The sequence below is a fragment of the Pollachius pollachius genome (assembly GCF_949987615.1).
Source record: "Pollachius pollachius genome assembly, chromosome: 12".
NCBI classification, from domain to species: domain Eukaryota; kingdom Metazoa; phylum Chordata; class Actinopteri; order Gadiformes; family Gadidae; genus Pollachius; species Pollachius pollachius.
The window spans coordinates 4,944,318-4,958,459 of record NC_136945.1 but is presented as its reverse complement, the minus strand read 5'-3'; the positions used below and the strand labels follow the sequence as shown (position 1 = coordinate 4,958,459).

The window sequence follows — 14,142 nt, the reverse complement described above, 5'->3', positions numbered from 1 at the left end:
ATGTTATGGGCCTAGAACCACATCTACTTCCACAGGTCCCTACTGTCTAAAAACCCTGGACAAGGATTCAAACTGCTACACATGCTTGATGTAGTTGTCATGCGAGAGTGCTATGTTTCCAAAGCTGCTCGCAAGACAGTGTGGTCAATTTGTGTGTGAAGAAGCATGAAACCCTCTTTCTCGCCGTGCAGTAGTAGAAGGAGCCCGGGGCGCTGAGTCTGTTCGCTGAGTCATGGAGGGTCACTCCAGTCCAGCCTCTGAACGGACTGAGGGATGGCACAGGAAGAGAGCAAGAAGCGGGAAAAACAAAACTCAAGATATGAAAAAATAGATATAATCCAAATATGTGTGTCTCGTTCTTGCTCTCTCTCAGTGTCTTCGGAGAATACACCAGTGAAATCAGGATGCAACTTCCTTTCCGGGAGTTAGCATTTCAATGAATGAGTGAATGGGTGATTGAAGGGCTAGATAAATGATGAATTAACGAATAATGTGATGAATGGGTGAAAAAACAGATAAACGGAGAGCCAGAATGGCCGAGTTAATAAACACTCTCAACCAGGAATAAGGTAGAACGTAATCGTCAAGTCACTCAAGGCAGCTTTACGGCTCTCGAGATAACTCCACAGCAGCCGGCACCTTGGACACACCTTCTGCACTGCCTGTTGAGCTGCCGATGCTACAGCAGAAGATTGAAGAAAACCCAATCGATACCTCCTATATCATCCCCTCCCCTTCCTATCCTGTCCTCCCCTAGGGGATAGAGGCTGTGTTCATTACTGTAGAGGCGGTAATGAATCCCAGAGAGGGCCACTGTGTGCGTCTTCTGCTTCCACCACTAAGAGGTAGAGACCTGCGGTCGGAGATGAGCGTGAGCGGAGGGGAGACTCAGAAAGGACCGGGATGCAGTTTGCTTCTTGCTGCCTCCGCTGCACCCTGTCAAACCACCGTCATCACCACCGTCACCACCGGTGATCTCACCACTGCCCGCGTACGCCACGGGGACATTAGCCTCCTGAGTGGCCCTGCTGTGAGGGATGAGTGTGAGCTCTGAACCATTATTTCGATGGTGCCTGGCACGCACACAGTTTGTTTTTGTTTTAATGGACGAGAGAGCAGTGCCATTAGGGTCAGTTCCAATACTTCTATTGTTTTGTTAAATTAATTGCTCAATTACTCCTCATTTCCGTTACTTAAATTATTCGTTATTATTTGTTTCTCTCCTTTAATATAAACCTGCTCCCATACTCACCTCCCCCTCTTCCTCTCTTCCTCCTTCACATTTTCCCTTTTCCTCTCTCTTTCTTTCGCTCTCTCCATTGCTCGCTCTTCTTCCCTCCCCTTCCCCCTCTCTTCTTCCCTATCCCTCTCTCTCTATCCCTCCTTCTCCGTCTCTCTGCCTCCCTCTTTATCGCTCTCTGTCTCTCTCCCCTCCTCCCCTTCTCTCTCTCTGCCTCCCTCTTTGTCTCTCTGTGTCTCTCCCCTTCTCCGTCTCTCTGCCTCCCTCTTTATCTCTCTCTGTCTCTCTCCCCTCCTCCCCTTCTCTTTCTCTGCCTCCCTCTTTGTCTCTCTCTGTGTCTCTCCCCTTCTCCGTCTCTCTGCCTCCCTCTTTATCTCTCTCTGTCTCTCTCCCCTCCTCCCCTTCTCTCTCTCTGCCTCCATCCCTCCCTCTCATCCTAGCCTTCCAGATATATCTGCCGGTACTACAGCAGGCTGAGACGCCTGGTCCCTAATAGAGCGTGTCGCACAAGTTCAATCACTGTTCCAACAGCCCTTGACTGGACACTGAAAAACAAAGACAAATTATCTTCAACGTCAAGAATTTCCGAGAAGCTGCCATTTCCGCCGCGAGCCGCCTCTGAAGAGGCTTAATTTGCGTTTGCTGTGCACTAATGAGGCAGGGTGATGAGGCTGCATTACAAAAAACAGCGCAGTGTCCCCAGCGAGGCTTTTTTTCTGAGAATCACCTCCTTGAACGAGGCGAAACTCCATTGAAATAAAGCTATTTTGTGCCGTATCTTGTGAAATAATAAATCACGTTCCCCAGTTACATCGTCTCCCGTTCCCTACTGGCTCGTACGGGGTCTTCTAGTTAGCGTGGATGGAAGCAGTCAGAAACGGATACCGAGATGTGAGTCTTAAGCACGTTCCTGTGCCCCCGTTAGTTTGCTGCTGCGCCCATAAACATTGACATGCGTCAGACTTCTGTGACACTTTTTTCACCATTACACTATACACTTACTATACATTTCATTCTTCCATTTGTGCGCGTAATTCATCATGCTGTTGGGAGACCAATGGTTACAGTTGTCCAATTGTAAATCCTGTTTGTCATCCTGATGTGTTTATCAAATATTCATTTATTCAAATATTCATTTGAATACGTTGTTTAGAGCGAGAAACACAGCTGTTATGGCTACTTCGTTCAATTCCATTGAGATGGAGCTAGGGTGATGTAAATACAGTGTGCTGCATCACGATATTTAGATGCTATTAAGATTACATTTTACTGAATAGCCCCTTCCCAACCCATTTCTAATGGCAGTTCTCAGAAAATGGAGTACAGTAACACTTTGCATTATTTTGCTATTACAGAGTTCTGCTTCATAGAAAGAATTGCGGTCTAGTCCATAATCTCAAATTCAGCAGAAAATGTAGTAATTCCCTGAAACATTTGACCATAGATGTCACTGGATAGGCGTTAAATGCGTAAATGGTCCAACAGTCAGGCAGTACTTTCATAGTACTTCCATCAGAAAACAGCGTTACGGTTCCCCTTTAAGCCACTCTCTTCCTCCTGACTCCAGACGAAAGGGCAGACAGGCAGACAGGCAGACAGACAGACAGACAGACAGACAGACAGGCAGACAGACAGGCAGACAGACAGGCAGACAGGCAGACAGACAGACAGACAGACAGACAGACAGACAGACAGGCAGACAAGACAGGCCGACAGACAGACAGATAGATAGATGGAGGAGTGATGGAGGGATATGTAGATGAGTGATAGATAAGAAGGTGTGTAGAACAGTGTCTAAAATTCTTTAAAGCACACTTTCCTTGGGATGCTTCCCGGTGGTGTTGGTGTGCGCGTATGCTCTCTCTCCTAGAGATAAGTACTATTAACCCTAAACAGATGGCTGCTCTTTTCCTGTTGGCAGGGCTGCAACCCACCACCACAGGTACAACATCCCCTCACTCCCTGCTGTGTTTAAACGGCCAGAGTGTCCCACCAGCACTGCGTTTAACTTAATCCCCCCAAAAGTCCTTCAGCACTAAAGCAGTCCCTCATTGGGGGGGGGGGGGGGGGGGGGGGGGTGTAACATAACACCAGTTATTTGTTTGCAGGCCAGCCCTAGGTGACAAGAAGCAATCCATCTCTTCTGTCCCATAAGTCTTTGCTGCATTTGCATTGTGTGCAAATGCAGAACATTTGCAGTCCTTTAGATGAACACTGGCTGGCACAGGTCTCATCGGGAGGCATCGATCACGGCTCGCCAGGGCCGGATATCTCCACATCCGCAGCAGGCGGCGAGTGCTTTATGGTTGCCCATGGCAATGGGGATGGCCTGAGAGACTTCCACTTCTCGGGGGGTGTGGACTAAATTGGTGGTGGAATGACTGGGGAAGGGACCCTTGGACCTTGTTTGTCACACTGAAGAACCTCCTGCACACAGCGTTTTGAAGCTTGAAGCGAGTGCCCAGCGGTTAGGGAGGGAAGTTAACACCGCAGGACACATTCTAGTGATTTGAGGGAACTTTTACCTGACCTGACCTGACCATACAAAACCTTAAGTTATCTTTATCTTTTAACCGATTTGACCTTATCTTACTTCTCCTGTCCACAACAGTCAGAGGGATAGATAAAGACAGAGATAGAGAGAGCGTGAGAGAGAGAGAGAGAGAGAGAGAGAGACAGAGACATAGAGAGCGAGAGAGAGAGACAGAGAGACAGAGAGAGACAGAATGAGGGTGAGCAGAGTTATGTCAGCATATTTCCACAAAACGCACCAAAACCTAATTTAAGATTTCAAAAAACCCTGAAGAGTTCAGAGAGAGGGCTGCTTTATCTCTACATTCTGAGACGTCTCTGGCTTGGTTGAATCATTAAGATTAGATTACTTGCCTGTTCATGGGGTGCCGCGTTGGAACGGCTTCCCACCTCACTTATATCGTCCCAAATCTCTCTCTCTCTTTATCTCTCTCTCCATTTCCCTCTCTCTCTCTAGCTCTCTCTCTAGCTCTTGCTCTCTCTCTCTCATGCTCTCTAGCTCTCGCTCCCTCTCTCTCTAGCTCTCTCGCTCTCTGTCTGCCTCACTCTCTAGGCCTCTTTATATGGAGACATCAGTCATGCAGACTGCCAGTTTAGATTAAGAGCAGATGCCTGCTTAGGAGGGAAAGATGTTTTAAACCTCATACCACCTACGGGTAAATTAGCTTGTGGGAGCACTTCCTATGCAAATGGTCACTTGACATTCATGTTCTGCTGTTACACAAAGGCTAAGCCCTGATCAGGCCAGTTTGAAAATCTGAACATCTGAAAGCCCTCTTCAGTGCTTTCAGATTTTTAAACGCAAAATATTATTGATGTAACTGCCAACTGCTTGTGCTATTTAAATATTTAGTTATGTATTTAATGTATTTATTGATATGCTTTGCCTTGAAAAGCATACACCAACACACTGATGACGCACACGTCTTAATTGCTATTACTAGAAAGAATGTGTTGTCATTGGAAACTTCCAGCTGATTCTGAGTCTGTACAAGCAGCTGATAAAAGCTCTATCCTTCTCCAGAGCATAAACCTTTAACCCTCAGTAAGAAATCCTTAGTAAAGTCAAACCTCCAATCCTTTCCCTTGCTGTTTAAGGGAGCAAAGAGAGAGGGGGGTGTTTGACAATGAGGTGAGCGGGTGTCGACACAGAGCTCCTAAAGTGGTTTTAATTCCACACTCTGAGACCTTGCTTGGCCAGTAATTGCTCACTGTTTTCCTGATGAGAGGTGATACACTTGTTGCAGAGGATTTCCGTGTGAAAGCCAGTGGGGGGGGGAACACACTACCTGATCAACCTCTTCACCTCACACACTGGATAACGACTGACGCTCACTCGGCCAAGTGTCTGTCTTGAGGATCATCTCGTCATTGCCCGCCTCTCTCTCTCTTTCTCTCTCTCTCTCTCTCTCTCTCTCACTCTCTCTCTTTCCCTCTTTCTCTTTCTCTCTCTGCTCCCCCTACCTCCTATGAACCAGCTTGTGCATCACACACAGTATTTGCCATGGTACTTAATTCACACCCTTCTTTAACGCTGTACTATGAAGTACAAAAGGGAGGACGTTCGTTGAAAACTTTTGAAAGGCTGCTTCAGCGTTTCTTCTTCGTTTGTGTTTTCTATTTTATTTTCCTGGAACTGCTTTTTACGACTGGAGCGAGCGGCTGTCCACTACGGTACACATCCGACGAGTCATCACCTGAAATTGCAGCCTGCGGGATGAGGCGGAGCGGAGGGGACATCATTAGCTGGGTGGGACGCTGGATGTCAGAACACAACACCGCCTTAGATTTATGTAGCTTGTTAGTCCACACTTCCAGCCAGTCCCTCGGCGCTCTCACACTTATCTCGCCCGTTATCTTGCCTCTCTCTGTTTTATTGAACTCGTCTTTTTGCCTTCTCTCTCTCTCCCTCGCTCTCTTAACCTCTCTCACCGTGAGGTTAAGAGACACACCGTGTCTCTTTGTCTGAACTTCTCTCTCTCTCTCTCCCTCTCCCTCTCCCTCTCTCTCTCTCTCTCTCTCTCTCTCTCTCTCTTTCTCTCTCTTTCTCTTCTCTCTGTATCTCTCTCTCTCTCAACCTATCAATATTTTCTCTTTCAACTTCTCTCTCAATTCATCTCTTGTCTCTTTTTTTCCCCTAAACTCCTCTCCCTGTGTATCCCTCTGTCTCTCGCCCCAGGTCAGGAGTAGCCATGCCATTTGGCTGTCTAACAATCGGAGAGAAGAAGGATTATAACAGTCCTACAGAGGTGACGGATAAATATGATCTTGGACAGATTGTCAAATCGTAAGTACTATTTTATCACCAAACCTAATATATACCAACTTCTTTTGGCAAAGTTACCAAGACAAACATTTTCAGCACAGCCACAGTGCTGTCCATTGTGTAAGCTGTAAAACATCCTCATCCCCACATAGATATCCAAGGCAGACACGGGCAAACACAGCCAGCGATGAGCTGTCCTGTTTGGTTTATGTAACAGCTGCCACAGGTCCAACTCTACTGGTGTTTATAGCAACAAGGTGGCCCAACCTGTAAGATAAACAAGAAAACATCCCGGTTATCCGTCTTCATCCTCTTTCTATTTCCAACACAGTAGAAATACTATCAGAGGAGCCCAGTGTTTTAAGATGCACTTAATTAATCCCGGTTGGGAAATGATTTCTCCATATTCAACCCATCCAAACATGCAACAGGCTGCCACACAGTGTAACATCAGGGATCCAACTTCAGTTTTTAGTGTCCCTGCCTTGGTTATGGCTAGGGTAGTAGTGTTATTTTTAGGCCCAATTTGCCAAAATGAAATCCTACCAGTAAGTCATGCATATCAATATCGTTTCATCAATGATTATGACCACTTCAGATTTAAATAACCTTTTTTCAACATTTTAAGAAGGTATTTTTAATACTTTTAGTTTACTACAACAAACTCATTCCTGCAGAATAATTCTGCCCTCCCCCCGAAAATAAATTGTCAAAATAATTGTCCAAAAGTTTGCTCCACACTGCTGTATATTTGAATACTAATGAGTTTAAATGCTGAGGGAAAATTGCTTTGAATATTGTAATCTCTAGACGAGTTCAAATCTCAGTTAAAGTGTCACATGCTCTCGCCTCATATTTGTTTTGAACACAAACTCGGCATGCAGTGGTAATATGCTAACAAATCTCTGTAAATGTTTCAACACCGTGTAGAACATGTACATTTATTAAATCTACGTAACGAATGTGGAAACAAGGTGTAACTCGGACCCTTGCAGTCCTGTTTTCCGGCCCAGGCTCTGTGCCGTCACCCCCAGGCGTTCTGCTGTTACATAGTACGACTGCTGTATCCCAGAGGAGGAGAATTGCTAATGCATTATGAAGTGTGAGTTATGCTGCTTCACATTGTTTTTTTCAGAGAGGAGTTCTGTGAGATCTTCAGAGCCAAGGACAAAACCACGCTGAAAATGTACACATGTAAAAAGTTCCTGAAAAAGGACGGGAGGAAAGTTCGCAAGGCGGCGAAAAATGAGATTCTCATCTTAAAAATGTACGTTTCTATTCATTACTGTCATAACTGGACTCAGAAGAGAGCTCTTCATTCACAGAATCCTATTAATACATGTCAGATTCCAGCTCTGTCCATCTCTTTCTACCTAAATCAACTGAAAACCATTTAACGTTGTACTTAAATTTTAAAAAACCCATTTAGCTGAATGATCATTAAGCCTGCAGCTCCAACAAGTATTCTTTACACATTTGTCAGGCCAGAGTGCTCATTGGCGTGCATAGGAGCCCATTAGCATAACATGGGTCTTATCCAATAATGTGTTACAGGTGGCAGACGACACAAAAATAACATCGGTGGATGCGTCAGGGAAGCTAATGGGATGTGAACGCATTGCATCTTAACGATGTTTTGTCTTTTATTGTGACCCTCTTAGTTCTGTTTTCTGTTGAAATCCTGCTAGATGAGTCTGGGAGGATTCTGACGCCTCATTCCAAAGGGCTGATGAACAGGCCTTTACTGATAACGAGCCAGAGTAGCTTGTTATTGACGGTTGATTACCAAATACCGCCGGTTATTTTGTGTTAATGTGTGTTTGCAGCTTAGCTCCAATGGTTAAATTCAATATGAGCTCTTCTCGCTAGAAGCGTCAAAGACATGCCTGACTGCTCTGTGATTTAGGAACCCCATGACGGTCCTTGTTGCAGAACTAGATGTATCAAGAGACCCACAGTACGCACCCACTGCTATCTGAACAGGGGCAGGCATTACAAACCCTATTCTCTGGGTCTGTTCATTCTTTTAGCACTTTATTGTTGTCTCAGCTTCCTTTAATATGGAGCGGTGTACGTCATGCATACATCTCATGCACTGATTCAACTTATCCAAAACACATTTATTTTCCGTCTTTCTTCTTCTCTCTCTCGCTCCCTTTCTTTCTCTCCCCCCACTCTCTCTCTCTCTCTCTTTCTCTCTCTCTCTCCCTCTCTCTCTCTCCCTCTCTCTCTCCCTCTCTCTCTCTCTCTCTCTCTCTCTCTCACCCATTTCTCTGTTCTCCATCTCCCTCCATCCACCCCTCTATTCTCTCATCCCCTTCTCTGTCCCCAACTCCCTGACTTGCTTTGCCCCCCCTCTATCTCCCTCTCTCTTCTTCCCCATTCCGTATACCCCTCTCCCCCCTTCCACCCCCCCTCCCCCTCCATCACTCTCTCTCTCTCTCTCTCTTTCCCTCTCCCGGTGCAGGGTGAAGCACCCTAACATCCTGCAGCTGGTGGACGTCTACGAGACCAGAAAAGAATACTTCCTCTTCCTGGAGCTGTGAGTCCTCCATGGGTCTCAGGGGGATCCCGGTGGTGGTCGGGCTGGGAGGGAGAACGCACCCCACGTGCTGCCAGGCGGCTATACAGTAGCAAGACTGTTGATTATGCACTTGTGGACGGGTGGGCGCTAAGGGGGGGGGGGGTTGATTTAGCCCCAGGCCCTGTAGATATGAGAAATGGCTCAGAACAGAACTGAGCTCATTTTGTATTCAGAAACAATTCCTTCTTCCCCCTCTCTCCGTGTTCTCGTCGGCGCGCGTTCAGTGGGAATTCGTTGTGGGCTCTTTTTTTCAAGTGCAGCACTGCATGCCGTATGTACGGCACCCATCTCCACTGCCCCTCTGAGGGATCCGTGTGAACGGCGAGCTGCAGTAAAAACCGAGGACAGGGCAGACACCCGTACGCAAAATTGAATTGAATCTGCCAATACAGCTGTTATGTAATGTTCTAAGAATGTCACCTTAGAGTTCCTTGGGTATGTTTATCAAAACACGGCAACAACATACCCACTGCTCGGTACCAGAGTCAGATGAACCATGCTTTTCATATGTTAGGCAGTCCACAAGAGGCCGGTAGCCTTAAGAAGCCGGAAACATTCACCTCGCATACAGAAACATGAACTTTGATGAACCCCTGCTTTACAGAACCTCTCATAAACTGAGTGGTACCGAGATTCCGCTTTTATGCCCTGATAAAATACAATTATATAACAAAAATATCTACTGACCTTGTCTCTCTGATTCCTATAGATGCTCTGCACTCTGTCCAGTTACCTTTTAAGAAACTCGGTCGTGCAGCCCTCCTGATTGCATGCCTTGATATTTATCATCCTCACTTATAAGTCATTTTGGATAAAAGCCTCTGCTTAATGTACCTTAATGTTCGTCCTCCTCCACATCTCTTGTTCCACCCAAGTTTGTGGTACCTTGGCGGAAGTAACAAACGCGTACTTCCTCTGACGGCCTATAGGTGGCTCGCTGTGGTTTGATGCAAATAGAACCGCCACCGTTCTAAGTCAATGGATAAAATTGTGATTTCATTCTCGAGTACATAGCTGCTTGATATTAACTTAATTTAGTATGGCTCGCAGTTGCAAGTTCATCTTCATATTATGTATTTCAAGTGGTCCCGCTTGACTATTTTATTCAATTGAAAAGTTATTAAGGATTGACTATTAATGAGTTTTGGTTACAGACCACTGTTGTTTCTGCTGTGAGGTCAATTCCAATCTAAGGCTTCATAACACTTTAGGACCGACGGGTGAAGTCGTGGACGCTTGGTCCCCATGTCTTACAGTCCCTTGCTCCCCCAGCGCGACGGGCAGAGAGGTGTTCGACTGGATCCTGGACCAGGGCTACTACTCAGAGAGGGACACCAGCAACGTGGTGAGACAGGTCCTGGAGGCCGTGGCCTACCTCCACTCCCTCCACATTGTACACAGGAACCTGAAGGTACGCACACAGGAACGTGTGTGCACACACACAAACACACACACACACACACACACACACACACACACACACACACACACACACACACACACACACACACACACACACACACACACACACGTCTCCACTCACACATGCATGTAGGCATGCGCAGTGATGCACCTGCACACACACATGCATACACGTGTGCACTCACACACACACATGCATGCAGGCACACACACAGATGCACGCACACACATACGCATTCACACATGCACAAACACACAGACAGCAAGACAACATCCACAACTCTGTCTGTATACTGCACTCTATATATATTTCGACATTAAGACTTATTGATGTTATCAAGATATGATCCCATTTGGTAAATGCTTAGGCTTATTACAATAACATGGAAGCGTACATTGTTAGAATGAGACAGCTTCTATGTGCAATATGCTCATGGTAATATCAGTACAATGTCATACTACTGTGTGAGTTTGTGTGCCTGGACATATTGCAATATACCAGACGAATGATGGTAGTGATGAACATTTATTTTATATAAACATTTAGGTTTTAGGGTTAGCTTTTGGGTTTGGTATTAGGGTTAGCTTTTGGGTGTAGTTTTAGGGTTAGGTTTTAGGTTTGGTTTTAGGGTTAGGATTGAGGTATGGTTTTCGGGTTAGGTTTAGAGTTTGGTTTTAGGGTTAGGTTTTAGGTTTGGTTTTCGGGTAAGGCTTTGGGTTTGGTTTTGGAGTTAGGTTTTAGGTTTGGTATTGGTGTAAGGTTTAGAGTTTGGTGTTTGGGGGAGAGGTTCAGGGGTTGCTGTGCCCTTCTGTGCCATCATCTTCATATTCTCCGCCTAGCTGGAGAATCTGGTGTACTACAACCGGCTGAAGCACTCCAAAATCGTCATCAGTGACTTCCATCTGGCCAAGCTGGAGAACGGCCTGATCAAAGACCCCTGCGGCACCCCGGAGTACCTGGGTAAACAGCAGCCCTTACCTGGCCCTTCAACTGCTCCTCTATGAGGAGGTCCTCCACACATCACCACGTCCTTAGGAAGTCCTAATACAAAGACCTATATAGATATGGACTATTTATAAAAGATGTATTCTAACTGAATTCAAATTTCCTATTTTATCCTACACCTCTCTTGCTCCTTTCTAATAATCATAATATGTTCTTCCTAAACTCAAAACGCTGTACAAACAGACTAACAGCAATAATGAATTCAGGATAAAGTTGCACACATGATTAACGAACAACACCAACATCTTGTTAACTTTAGCGTTTATTATAATTCCCCAATTATTTTGGCTAGCACAAAACACAAATTCATAAATGAGTATGGGTGGCCCCCGTTGGGACTGTGTTAATATCACGCTCTATCAGCGCTGCTAGACCCGCTGTTGGAATTACACCTTCCCTCTCCCCTTCTCCATAAGAAGATTCTCCAATGAGAACCTTTGCCGAGGATGTCTATCACTGCTGGGTTATTGAGTGTCAGATGTTATTAGCTGTTGTTATATTGTTCTGCGCTCCTCTGTGCCCCCCAGCGCCCGAGGTGGTAGGCAGGCAGAGGTACGGCCAGCCCGTGGACTGCTGGGCCATGGGCGTCATCATGTACATACTGTAAGTGCTCCTCACCCCCATCTCGTGTGCTACATCCGCTGCCGCCGCCGCTGCCTCGGTCTCAGAGGAGATGAGTAACGGCGGGAAGGACGCATATTGCTATTGAGATGGATGGCGATAGGAGTTCATATAGCGGGGCTCTCTGTCATGATGTGATTTATGTGGGTTTAACGACCACAATGAGATTTCATATAATTACAAGTTCAGGATCATGAAGAGTGATACGATAACTTCTAAAGAGCGGTAGCTATTGCACACCGCGTGAGAGGAGTTAAAATGATTTGTATCGACTGTGAATTCACACAACCACAGCGCTATAACACAGGCAACCATGCTATAATTTCACGCTTTAATTTCCTCCGAAATAGTTTCGATATGTGGACTGTGTTTGTATAATTTATTATTTGAATGCATGTCTTATCTCCTTCTTCACTTTGCTTTCCTCAGGCTGTCGGGCAACCCTCCGTTCTACGATGAAACTGATGATGAAGATTATGAAAACCACGATAAGAACCTATTCAGAAAGATCCTGGCGGGAGATTATGAGTTTGACTCCCCATACTGGGATGACATCTCTGATTCAGGTAGCGTTAATATGTAATGAATATGCTGCACGCATGGCAGCTTGCTGGGTACTCATTTCATACCCGCGTCAACCTCCTTGTCTCGGTTGTGTGCAAAATCTTCCGCAACATGAATAAACTTCATTAGATCTTGTGTGTGTGTGTGTGTGTGTATGTGTGTGTTTTGGGTGGATTTCTTATGTGTGTGTGTGGTTGTGTGTGTTAGTGTGTGTGCATGCATTTGTTTGTGCATGTACTGTGTGTGCATGTTTCTGCCTGTGCACAAGCATGTGTTTTATGCACATGTTTGTGTGTGTGTGTGCGTGTGTGTGTGTGTGTGTGTGTTTTTTTTATTCAAACAGCTAAGAGTCTGGTGGCTCGTCTGATGGAGGTGGACCAGGACCAGAGACTCACAGCCCAGGAGGCCATAAACCACGAGTGGTGGGTGGACACTGTCTTCGGGGGGCTGGGGGTTCTGCAGCTCGATACTGGAACCATTCAAACAAAGGATAAACAAAAGGCCTTTTTATATCCACTCCATCTCTGTCTCCTCCTAGGATCTCTGGGGGCGCGGCTTCTGACAAGAACATCAAGGAGAACGTCTGCGCTCAGATAGAGAAGAACTTTGCCAAGGCTAAGTGGAAGGTAGGCTTCAGCTCTTTTGGTCGCATTTTATATACACTCACTAGCTTGAGGTAAAATACAAGTAGTTTACAATCAAGTTCATTCTAATTGTATGTTAACCCTGTTCTCAAGGATTCTAGTGGCATTTTTTGAACCCTTGTTATATGATTTGCATTTCTGGGGCAACTCTATCAAGTGTTGGCAATCCTTTTTTTATTTTATTTTTTGCATGACAGGCCATTATTAAATGAGTCCAATGAAAAATAAATCTGCGCCCACAGAGCAAATGCAGAGTTTAACACAGAAGTAAACTCTTTATTATACACCTTATAATGGATGACAGGGGCCTTTAAAATCACCCTGTCATCCAAATTCGCAGTGTACTGTGTTGTGTGGTGGCTGCCAGAGTCGAGATGCCTCCTCTCCTCCTCCTCCTCCTCCCCCAGAAAGCCGTGCGGGTAACCACCATCATGAAGCGACTGCGTGCCCCGGAGCAGGGCGGGTCCCGGGCCGCCAGCCCCGCCGAGGGAACCGCGTCCGCCGGCGCGGCCACAGCGGTGGTGGTGGAACCAGCAGACGCACAGGCCCCCGTCACAGCCGCCACCGACACCGTCACCACTGACCCGGTCGCCGCGGCAACCCCGGTCATCGCGGTAACCGAGTGCGGCGCGGGGGGGAGCAGTGAACCGACGCAAGCGGTCGTGGCCGAGGCGGAGGCCCGTGGGGCGCGCGGGCAAGAGCAGCCAGGCGGAGCTGAGCCCGCGTCGCGTTGCAACGGAGACGTGCCGGCCCCCCTGTCAGCAGAGTCTGAGGCTGTGGACGAGCAGGGTTAGTCGTCGCCCCCCTCTACTTACCTCCTGCACACTGTAAATTAGCTGCTAGCATGGTCACTCAGACCCTGCTCCCCCACCCCCTCTCACCCTCTCTCCTGCAGCGTTAGCGCCATTAGCTCCATCTCCTGGAAGCCGTCCTAGCTCTCTCCTGTCACTGTCGCGTTTTGTGTTTGCTCTCCTTTATTTCCGACACGTTTCTGTCACTTTATACCGACAGTCCTCCCCCAATGAAGGCCTGTTGTAGTTCTGTTTGTTTCCGTCTTGACTAATACGATCTTGTGGCGGTGGCACATCTAGAGATGTGATATGTTAGGGGCATTACGGTCGGCTGTAGAGCTACACGCTTGGTGTTCCCTACCGGGAGACGTAACTGTGTCAAGTAGAACAACTTAGGTTCCTTTTTATTGAGTCAATCTCTCAGTTGTTCTCAGTCTTGCTATTGCGGTATTTGTTCTGTTGGATTTCTACT

General features: G+C 46.6%; 1 protein-coding gene across 1 annotated transcript; it reads left to right on the top strand.

Annotated features, from left to right (window-relative positions):
* Window positions 1-5,964: 5,964 nt before the first annotated feature.
* On the top strand, window positions 5,965-13,673 carry LOC307084265 (caM kinase-like vesicle-associated protein; the record flags this gene model as incomplete). Its single annotated transcript, XM_079748583.1, has 10 exons — window positions 5,965-6,059; window positions 7,174-7,305; window positions 8,506-8,580; window positions 9,895-10,033; window positions 10,885-11,005; window positions 11,578-11,653; window positions 12,101-12,237; window positions 12,579-12,657; window positions 12,774-12,861; window positions 13,287-13,673. 10 exons carry the CDS (start codon window positions 5,965-5,967, stop codon window positions 13,671-13,673), a joined length of 1,329 nt encoding a protein of 442 aa, XP_079604709.1.
* Between the last annotated feature and the right edge of the window lie 469 nt (window positions 13,674-14,142).